The sequence below is a fragment of the Ascidia mentula genome, chromosome 5 (assembly GCF_947561715.1).
Source record: "Ascidia mentula chromosome 5, kaAscMent1.1, whole genome shotgun sequence".
NCBI lineage: Eukaryota > Metazoa > Chordata > Ascidiacea > Phlebobranchia > Ascidiidae > Ascidia > Ascidia mentula.
Window position 1 is genome coordinate 3,212,679 of NC_138570.1, and position 11,648 is coordinate 3,224,326.

Sequence of the window (11,648 nt, forward strand, 5' to 3'; positions counted from 1 at the left end):
TTGATACGAAACCAAAACTGTCCTTTGACGAAATCATTTTTGTTAATATATTTGTTATTTCGGCACCAATTACTTTGCAGTACCCTTTCGTATTGTATCATGTAATGCTCCTAGATGTTTCATGTCGCAGGAAAGTTTTATCGTTTTTATCGCTTTGGTTTTTGTCTTGGCAGTCCCGAAAGTGGACTTAATTTTGAGTTTTTCGTTTTTGTTGTGGTTTTTAATTTTTTATTGCTATTCTTTTTTAGACAGAAAGTGAGGATGCCAATAGGTGAAATTAATATTTCTGTAAATAAACTTGGCACAGGGATTATTTGACAGCTTAGGAGTAATTTCTGCAGGACAATAAAATGCTTACATAAAACACATGACAACATTCGCTTCAATATATGCTTATATACAATGTTGAGGTCTGGTTGATACACATCATGGCATACAATGATTACAAAGGTATACGTCTACAATTTTGTGTTTTGCGTTGAAGTTGTATCCTTGTATGCTAGGCACACCGCTTCGTCCGGGCTTGAAGTTTTAAACGGACTAAGAGTTGCAACGTCAAGTGAACTGAAACTCTCAGACACTTCTGCTTTAATATTCAGAAGAAATTTCTGCAGCGGAGGCCACCAAATTCTCTTCACTTCCCCTTCCCGTAAACAAATGAAAACGAACACACAGAAGCCCTGAAATGCGGACAAGAGTATTACAATTGTAAAGTTTGCTGCAGTATTATTTTGAATTTAAAAAGTTTTGAACAATTTTGTTCTGGCATTTTTTAACTTTCTGCTTTTACCTGTAATGCTGCAAACATGGTGAAAAGCCAACTCATTATGGCAAGATAATATGGATTATTCGAGATCATCATAAAAAAGGCAAACAACCAAACCAAGCCAAGAGTGCAAGCAAGGACCAGAGCAATTTTTACACTGTTGAAACCCCTTAATTGTTTTGACGTTGAAGCAATCTAAAAATAGCCAACAAAGTACATTATCTTTAAACACAATAATTAGTGCGACAAATCTTGTAATGGTAAGGGGAAAATTTTGCTGGTCTTTAAAGTTTGCACAAATACAACGAAATTAGGTGATAAAAAATATGCGATGAAGACGATAAAATCTTCTGAGTCACAAGAAAAATGAAATAGGCAAAGTTACCTTCTCCCTTCTGCAAGTAAGACTGCTCATCACAATTGCAACCATGACAACATTGAACAAGAGGAGGCATCCCAATGGAAGGAGAAATGCGAAGTACAAGGAGTAACCCTGAATCCAACACATGTTTGAAGCAAGATATGTGTTGGCAAACGCAGAGGGTGAATCTGAAATAACATAAAATTTTGAAGGAAATCAAGTTTGAATTTCTGAACAACATTTACCAATATTTATTTTTACTTTGACCGCATATTGGACTTTGCTTGGAAGGAATTTCAAAGATTTTGTTGAGAATTAAATTGATCGAAACAACAATTGCTGGGAATCCGTAAGACAGAGCTGGCGTTTTGAAAAGAGAGTAGTCCCCGGGAGCATCAAAGATCTGAAATATCGGTGATGACACGTGGTAAAATATAATATTATTGTGTTAAATAAAATATAATAATTAGGGTATTTTATATCTGCAGTACTTTGTTGCTCACACTGCCGTCTACAATTCTACATGTGCATGACTCAATGCAACTACACAACTAGCATTTTCATTTCTTATCTCATCGAGATACGAACCAATAAAGAACTCCTGGGTACAAACCCAGATCAGAATTTCTGCAGGGTAACTGGATCGGTCGCTTTGACCGTTTCTGACAATCGTCCACCCATTACTCTAGGGTAGAGTCTCTACCTGTACAAGTGACTTGTAGACCAGATGTGCGTATACCGCCATCCAGGACCAGGTGACAAGCAGAAAGTAATGCAGTAAGGTGGCGCTAGCGATACATCCGGCTTCATGTTCACGTTTATCAACTCCAAATAGAAATATTAAATAAACAACTGATAGGTTGGCGCAGATGCTTATTAACACCTGCATCGGTCGACGAGTTCGTACTTTTCTGCGAAAAAATAAACCGAAAACACGAAAGTACAAAAACTTTTAATCATTGTTTTCTTTTTAGAAAATTTATTACATCAACATTATAAGAACTTACTTGGAAAGTAGGAGGATAATGATGGTTATAATTAAACAGGCAACAGACAAACTGCATCCGACGATACTGACAACCTGCTGAGGTATGCTCGGTGGTATATCGTATATCGACTGCAATATATAATAGGATTATGTTTAATAATTATTAATCTCCACAAATTTGTCAAACCTATGTTGGTAAACAAGTAGTCAACAATTTACAAAATTAAAATTAAAATTTCTTTGTTGTATCATGCATGAACAGCAATACCGTTAGCATAGCGAAGCTGGTCAAATGGTTGCATTTGCATTGAGGTGGGTTGGTGTTTGGTTCTAGGCAACATCCTTCGGTCGACCAACTCCCAGTTGGATAATCCCAAAACACGCAAGTCTGGTTCACGTATTTTGCCTTAAAATGTGTTACGTGATTATTGACACACCATTGAACATGAGTATGCATTTATATACTGTGAACTTTTCCTTACGTTTAATGTTTGGCCGTCTTGCAATCTTCCCCAGGTCTGGTTTACATTAAGTTGTGTGATGTTCACCAGATCACCAAGGTTTGCAACCGACACGGGAGACATCTTACTCCCAATATTACCAGAAACAATCTGAAAACAACAAAGGATTTGGGGAGGTGGAAGTGAAGTTCGTGTGGGAATTGTTAACAAGGTTTGAGCTTGTACTATGCTTTAAAGTCACTCAGATCAATATACAAGAGTTATTATTATTTGTAAAGTTGTTCTAATACAAATCTCCAATAAACGATACTCCACCCATTCAGTAAACTCAGACGATGGAAATAAATCGTTTGTCCTGTGGATCATAAACACTGATCTAACAGCGTTCGTCATGTTTTGAGATTTCTTTTTTCCGAATTGTTGTAGAGCGATCATCAGGGCACTTTGTGGTATCGTTATCAACACAGGTTGAAATGGAGTGCAGACAGGGTCGTTTGGTGAAATGGCGAAGAAACGACTGTACTGGATGTCATTAAACGAAGACTGTCTGTCCTCAACCTGAGGCACAACATGCGATTTTGTTGCAACAATTTGTAAATGCGTTTATCCAAACCAAACAACAATAATTTGTGAAAACAACTATCCAAAACATTTTAAAAGCGAAAAAATAAAGAACCACACAAGATCGAAATTCATAAAGTGGTTTAATGATATACCCTCGATTCAATATTAGGAGTGCTGACTGTAACAACATTGTCATCGAGTTGACTGGGCATCCTGTAGGCCAGAGTACCGAGAGATCGAACCATTTTCACTTCGGATACTCCTGATTTCTCATTGGGTGATTCGAAAAATTTCGTCACGTGATTAGCGACGTTAACGGCGCTAAGAAAGGAGCTGGACAATACCTACAAAAAAATACCGCAGTTTTTTCGCAGATTTGCTCAGCTGTGTGGTTTATTTCTAAGAAAGAAATTATCTTACCTCCAGGTTTGTTGTGTTTGTTACAATATTGTTAATAAATCCAACTGCCGCAGAAATGTCTTTAATACTGAGATTTGTTGCATTGTAAGTTAGGACATCCATGATGGCCAAGGTGTAGTCAAGTTCTGTGGAATTTAGAGTAGCAACCTCCACCTACGAAGGCAAACAACATTTGCTCTAACAAAAAACAAAATGGCCACGAAAAACTTGCAACAAAACATCTTGTATACATTTACCTGGTCAATGAATGCTGTAAGAGTCTGATTGATGCACTGAACAATTAATAAATCGCCAAAATAGCTTTTGTAACCCGATATCGCATCGTTTGTGACGATACATCGCGCCGCTGCTAGCGGTTGCCCTGATAAAGATAACAACTTGGAAAAGTTTTAAAATTGTATAAATTGACATTATCAAAACTACACAGTAATATACATGCAATAGCATGATTGGCAGGATTGCCCCACTGCGCCGGTCCTTACATGGCAATCACAGCCATCGTATCGGGATTATTAGATTTACAGGCTTCGCAGCCCAGGGCTAACTAGAGGCAACGCTCTACAAACCTACAGGAGCCAAGGTATATTGTGGCAACGATACATTGGTGCGCGAGCGCACAACTTGCCAGACAACCTTCACATATACACAGGGTATCAAATCTATGAGATTAAATTTGGTTGAATTTACCTGTGAAGGAACAAACTTGTGTTGAGTAAGCTGATTGTGGGTAAATTGTGGTTGGAAACCAGAAAGAGTTGTTGCCGACATTTACACTTCCTTCCATACAAGTGGCTAAAAATAATTACGAGTATTAATATCACTGAGTCATTAGTCAAAGTTTGCTCTAAAATTGCCAAACACCAGCGACATGTTGCGGAATATTTTTAAGCAACTTACGAGCACAGTAGACCGATCCATTCCCGCTGAACCGTTTGTTACATTGGCAAACTGCAGTAAGTGTATATCCTGCTGCACCCGATTCCTGTGTGCCATTGTGATCAACTTGAATCGAGCACGTGGCGTTTCCTGTGCAAGTCGTGTTTTCGCATGGATTGGGTATGCCTGAAAATTATGTCATTTTGCCTTTTCCACCAACACATGATAGCAAATTTTGTGTTCCTTACTTAACTTGTCATGTTTGTTAGTTATAATAAATGCGACCCCATATGTGCTACTTTTTTGATTTGTATTGACATTCTTAGGTGAAATTAGGAAATCCATTACAAATATTTAATACAGAAATTTACTGCGTTCACACACTTTAAAGCAAATAAACAGAAAATGGGAACCACTGTTTTCTTCATAACTATGCTGAAAAACATTGTTGCTGGTTTCCGTGGGGCTGATAGTGCAACCTGAAGCTTAATTCAAACACTGTGTAGGCGTGACAACAAAATGCGAAAATTTGCGTCAATTGTACCTGGATCTGTTGACGTAGGGTTTGTAGGGTTATTGTCCTCATACCGGGTGGTAGTTTCCGTTATTTGAGTTGTATTTTCTGAATGCTGCAAATCTAAACAAATAAAAAAGTGCTGGTTTCCGTTGGACTGATAGTGCGACCTGGAGCTTAATTAAAACACTGTATAGGCGTGAAAAAAAATGTAATCCCACATGCGCTTTTTCGTCTTTATAAATAATACTTGCAACGGTTGTACCTGGATCGGTTGACGCTGTAGGGTTATTATCCTCATACTGGGTGGTAGTTCCGGTCATTTGGGTTGTATTTTCTGAATGCTGTAAATCTAAAAAAAAATATATCACCAACATGCAATTTTATTTAGGTACATATTTTCCAGCGTTATAAATTGCTTCTAATGAACGGAAACTAACCATTTCGGGGCTTCTTGCAAACATATGTTGCACCACCTAAACATGAATATGGCCTCCAACTATTGAAGTAAAATAAAAGACAACACCTTTCTAGTCGCGGTTCCCCTGGAGCCCAATCTTCAAACGACTGCAAAAAAAAACATTGAAACCCGAATGATCACCAATTTAAGGAAGTTGTTTGGATCTTTTGTTGATATTGTTGTCAATAATAATGACTTGGGGGTCATAGTTCACATTACCTACCCACGGTGACCCATCAGTCCATGACCAAGTTCCGTTCTCTGTTAACTTCCCACCAATCCATGTAGTAAATGGATATGGCCTTATAATACCTGCAAGTTCACTTGTTAATAAAAGGGTCATAATCTACAAACACAAATGTTTAGTAAAAAGAAAATTATTAAAAATCCTTTAAAAAAACGAAAACCTTTACTTAACTTTTTATGAAATCGCTCTCTTGAGCTGACAAAATGCTTGTCAGGTGGCCACCAATGTTTAAACAAAAATTTTCCGCGTATTTCCAAAGTGACTTCGAAAGGCCAGCGACAGGTAAATAACAGTTGCTGCCATTAGAGACCCAACCGGGATCGCAAGTTAAGTTGGCAACTAAAAAATTATTCGAGATTGTTTCAAGAAATAAAAAAAAACATCAAGAATGCAAGATCTTCCAAGAAGTGTTTATATTATGCTTTCCTAGTAAAAAAAGAGGAAGAGATCACTTACAAATAGGCTTTTTGCAAATACCGTCTTCTCCAATTAATGTGACAATCCACGTGTTATCCCATATGCCGATCGAAAAACAATCTGGACCAAAATAACTCCAGTTCTCATACACCTATAAAATAAATGTGTATAAAAATGTCATTAAACCAGTAAAATCCGATAGAGTCAAATTGCAATCACTCTCAAGAAGTTGCTTTAATTTTTAGGCACTAAAAATTTTATGCATGTTGCTATTACTTTTCATAGAAATACAAAAGGTATACAATAATTGGTCTGTATTGAAGCGATTCGATCAAATTCCTATGATTAATTAACCAGTGCAAGTATTACCCAGTTTGAATCGTCGATCCATTTCCAGGTTTCGTTTGGTAAGTAGGTTGCTCCAACCCACCCAACCGGCATTTTACCTAAGTAAGTAGAATTATTTTAAATATGGCAGACATCGGACCAGCTCCAGTGCTCCGTAGATTAATATGATGGATATTAAAACACATATTTTAGTAAAATTGTTCAATATCAGCACCAGTCATAGTTGTATTTAAGGTGCGCGATCAACAATTTGCGCAACAACGCTGATATTTACATTGCAAATTCAATTAACTAAGGAAAACTATAACTTGCTTTGAATAAATGCATCCTCATCCGCTGTCAAGATGCTAGCAAGATTGCTGCCATTAGCAACGCAGCTTTGGTCAGCGTCATCCCAAGTTAATTGTTCCATACCAAAATAGTAACAGTCGTCTCCAGACGTTAACCAACCGGGGTCACACGAATCTGTGAAGAGGGTAGTTCTGTTCATAGTAAAACGTAAACCCACTACGTGTCTAGGATTTCGAATAGTTGAATACTTTTTATTTTATAAGTTTAGATCTCTTTTTTACCAACTAGTGTCCAGTTTCTTGCAAATATGTGGATGTGAGTTATAACAGTAAGAGGATCTCCACTGCATGTTGGAATCTTTTGTTATTTCCAAGCAGCAATCTTTACCACTTGGTTCAGAAGACGGCCAGTTTTCAAAACCCTGTAGAAACGAACACCTTGCAATCTATACTCTCTATGTTCACAATGACAAAATTGCTACAAAATGTTTGGGAAAATTTGTGGCAAAAAGCAAGAAACCACTTGTCATTCTAAAATAAAATAATTATTGTGCTACATTTATCGTGATGTAAAAGATGAAAGTGATTCGTCCTATCGGAATAACGGGTTAGCAGGAAAATACTCATTTTCACTCCAACCTTCTTAATGTCCTTTTAAAACCTCGCTTGGTCTTTTTATAACCCTTCTAATATGTTTCATTACGAGAATTTGAATAAAGTTGAATAAAAACAACACTTTAGAACTACGTTTCCTGGAAACTTTTAGATGTGGAAAAACAAAAAAAATAATTACCCATGGTGAACCATCGGTCCAATGCCAGGTGCTGTCATTGAATGTCTTTTTTCCTCCCAGCCACGTATCTCCAGAAACTTCGCCTGTGGACGCAAGAACGGGCAGATATAATCACACAAAAATGTTACGATTTTTGAGAGCAGAATTTGCCTATTACGTTTCTAAGCAGATGAGGTCAGTAGGGGTTTTCTGATGACCTCATGTACTTTATATGCCTAACTAAAACAAACATTATTTGCATTACCTATTACAAATGCATTTTCTTCTGGTGATAATATACTCGCGAGAGGGCCTCCATATCCAACACAAAATTGTTCGGCTTCCTCACACTGCGCTGAACTGTTTTTTTCGAAGAAGTAGCAGTTGCTTGCGTTTCCAAGCCAACCAGGTTCGCAGCCTCGGCCTGTGTGAGTCACAAAGAGCTCAACACACGCAGGAATATTTAATTCCATCGGACAAACACAACCAAGCACTCGCAAAAATACTGTATGGCATCGCGAAGTTGGTACAATGAACAGATGCAGTTTTCATGTGTTACTGACCAACCACCCAGACAAAAAAAACACAGCCTTAATACTGAAAGTAATGTCGGTAATTTTACTTTCACTTTTAACAGGCAGCTTTGGGTATTTACTATGTCACAGCTTATTCTTACAGAACTAAAGCAATTCAATTGTAGCGTATTAAGTATTTACACCTGTCAACTGCTTTTTGCATACGTACGACTTCGGCACCAGCCCGTTGGTGTCATCCCAATATAAATTCTTGAGCTGGAGCCAGGAGGTACACACCGGTTCGCCAGGATACCAATCTTCATATCCCTGTTAAAGGATGACATAAGTTCAAAGGTCTTGAAGAATATAGTGCTGTTTTATTATTAGTCCAAACATACGGCTGTTTTGCGATTTCAAACCATCACTCTGTCATTTCGAATGACAAAATCCGCACAAAATCGTCTATCGGTGTCCAACATTGACATGCCACTTAGCTTAAAGAGCAAAATTTCAAAGGACTTTCCATCCCCAGCAAGCTTTACGTTGTTTAGTGATAGTTAACCTCTGTTTACTTTAGGTTTGTTACCCATTGTGAGCCATCATCCCATTTCCACACGTCACTGATTGTGTTAAAGCTTCCTCCAATCCATGCATCGTAAGACACGTGGCCTATGGAAACCCAAACTTATAAAACGAGCATTTGTTGAAGGTTTGTGTGAAAAAAGAAAAACAAACTTTTAATGAAATAGTTTTCTTCATTCGTCAGTATACTTGCAATTTGGCTACCGATAATCTCGCAATCGCTCCTGGCAGTGAACCAAGATCCGTTTGTCGATGTATCGAACAAATAACAACTGTTGTTGAAAGGATGCCAGCCAGGATCACATGCCAAAGAAAAATCTGAAACAGAAAGTCCAGCGTCGTAGAATATATCGAAAGAAGGACGTACTACAAAGTTGTCAGAAATATGGACATGTATTCCAAGAACATTATGTTTGTAGGCTTGGCAGCCCAAGCATATTACTGCGTATATTCCAAGAATTCAGACTCATTAGAAACTTTTTCATTTGCATTTTTGTAAACCGCGTAACTTATTGCTGTCACTGGCACCGATTAATACTAAATTATTTCCATATCATTTCTGGATCTTTGGGCACATGTAACTAGTCTTATGCGTTTATATTTATGCTCACTTACCGCATCCAAGCAACAAGAACGTGAATACGACAGGAACATGAATGAGTAGCATGCTTTTAACAAACTTTCTTACAACTGCTTTCAAATTCTGTAAACAGGATAGTATGATAAACCAACGACGTTCCGACTCAGAGAACACAATAAACTGTAAAGCTCATGATTTAGCTGAACAGATAATCGCTATATATATAATAAGAATTTAATTTCTATGAGACTGTATATTTCATTTTGCTTTTTAAATAAAGGTAAAATTGTTTCTAGCGGTATACTGTGGTCGCAATGTCCATTTAATTGCTGTTCTACTGCAAGAAAAGGAAAGTTATATCTGGTTTCCACCTCATCCGGCGAATCTTTCCGGACAAGCACGGCAATTAACGCATAAAACTGGGTTACGGCTCAACAAAACAAACACGTTTACTACAGCACGTGTTTGAACCGTTGCGCCGTAAACTTATTTGAGCCTACCCGTATAATTGGCGAAATGGTTGGGAAATATGGGAGAAAACCCTTGACGGGAGAAAAGCGACAATAAAAATCGTTGGCCAGTCGTTGGCAATCGTTAGTAGTTTGTTCTGGTTTGCCCACAGAGCACAACTGGTGTTCTGTAACTCTAACCTTATTTAGCTATTTTTTGACGTATACGTGCCGTATACGGATGACATCGCTTGAACCAAGATTCAACCGGCACACAGTCATTGAATGCCTGGAAAATGGTCATGTAGAGAAAATGTGGGCATACATGCAGAGAGAGTTCCACTTTCACCCAATTTTACATCTGAAAAATCTGCTGAACAGAACACCCTTTCGACTAGAAAGTCCTTCTTCTGGTTAAATATGCGTTTTGCTTATATCTGTTGTAAGACACACTAAACACACAAAAAGTAGAAAAAATATAGTAATTGGAGAGAAATTAGTAATTGGACAAGGCAAGTAGAACCGGAATTGGGCGTAATTAAAGTCAAATGTCGATTTAAGTATGTGCACAATATTTACAGCTGCATCATATTTCGTAAAGAGTTGACATGTTTTGGAATTTTGTTTAACTAATTGAACATTCCAAACATCTGCGTATTTAAGCGAATAAGCATATGTACGTATAAGTTCAATAAAGAGTTTACACAATTCGTAATCTCCAGTGATTATACCAGAGAAAAAGGTTTGTACTGTGTGTGAAATTTTTGTCATGTTTTTTTAAAAAAACATATTTTCCTGGGTTTGAACTTGTGATTGTGCAGAGGGTTGCAACATTCTGTGCTGTGGTGGAATTCTCCTCTTTCTCAATGCATCCAGCAACTTCTGAAACAGAATCCACCAACCCCTCTTCACTTCTGGAATGACTTTTGACGAAAGCATTTTCTTCCGCTCTAAATATACTCGCGATTTCACTGTTCTTTGCGTTACAGTCACTCTTTGCAGTTTACCATGTTACGTTTTTGGACATTTCGAAATAATAGCAGCTGTTGTTGAAATAAAGCCAGCTATCATTACAGGCTTTCAAACATTCTTTAAAGACAAAACATATAGTTGCCATCGAGCGACTGCTGGTATGTTAAAACCATGCTTACACAAATTACACAGAAACGTTGCAATAGCAAACAAGATGAAAAACTTTTTGTTTAACTTCATTGCGAACCAGTGTGATGGTCCATTGGCGTCTTCCGAAGTTTAATGCAAAGTTTGTTTTTGCATACTATTGTTTGTCTGTTTAGGGTTGAAAACATCAATTTCGTTATTCGGAAAACTTAATTACGGTGCGTAAAATGTTATGCAACACTTGTAGACAAGATATTATGTTATTCAACAACTTGAAGTCGAAAAAGAAAATAGAAAACAAATCCTTCACTAAAAAATTCGTTTCTTGTTACTCATTATTTTTGCAATTAATAAATATAGACCAAGAAAACATTTTAACAACCTGTTTTATTTGCGAATATCAACATAGCCATATGCATGAAATCGATGTATATACGTAACAGTCACTAATGTAGATGAAGTTATGTCTATGCACGTCAACCATTCATGTATAAGATAAATGTGGTAAACCAAGCATTATTTGAATGTACAAGGAGGTCAAAGAATTAAGCTTACACAATAGAAAATAAAGTAATACGCCCAGAAAAACTCTTCTAAAAAGAAATTGTGGTTACAAGCACTTCATACTTTTTTGTATAGCTCATAATATACAGTAAACAAAGAAGTGGAACACGTTTAACATGTTATGATCTATTTGAAAGATTTTTAATTGTATGTTACAGAAACCGATTTTTCGGGGTTTGAACCTGTGGTTGTGCTAAGAGTTGCAGCCTTCTCTGTGGTGGAATTCTTCTCTTTCTCAATGCATCCAAACAACTTCTGAAGCGGAATCCACCAAACCCTTTTCACTTCTCCTTCTCGTAAACATGTGAGAACGAACACACAGAAACCCTATGATTTGGAAACGGGAGCATTAAAA

General features: G+C 37.3%; 1 protein-coding gene across 1 annotated transcript; it reads right to left on the reverse strand.

Moving 5' to 3' along the window:
• Positions 1–458: 458 nt before the first annotated feature.
• LOC145901924 (adhesion G-protein coupled receptor G2-like) lies at positions 459–6,515 on the reverse strand. Its single transcript, XM_082989741.1, has 18 exons — positions 6,444–6,515; positions 6,135–6,225; positions 5,216–5,302; positions 4,981–5,073; positions 4,458–4,622; positions 4,248–4,352; positions 3,797–3,921; positions 3,561–3,713; positions 3,293–3,484; positions 2,892–3,134; positions 2,598–2,726; positions 2,384–2,521; positions 2,135–2,244; positions 1,831–2,038; positions 1,389–1,530; positions 1,152–1,315; positions 791–961; positions 459–680 (listed from the first exon to the last, which is right to left on the reverse strand). The coding sequence occupies exons 1-18, from the start codon at positions 6,513–6,515 to the stop codon at positions 459–461; spliced, it is 2,610 nt and encodes an 869-aa protein (XP_082845867.1).
• Between the last annotated feature and the right edge of the window lie 5,133 nt (positions 6,516–11,648).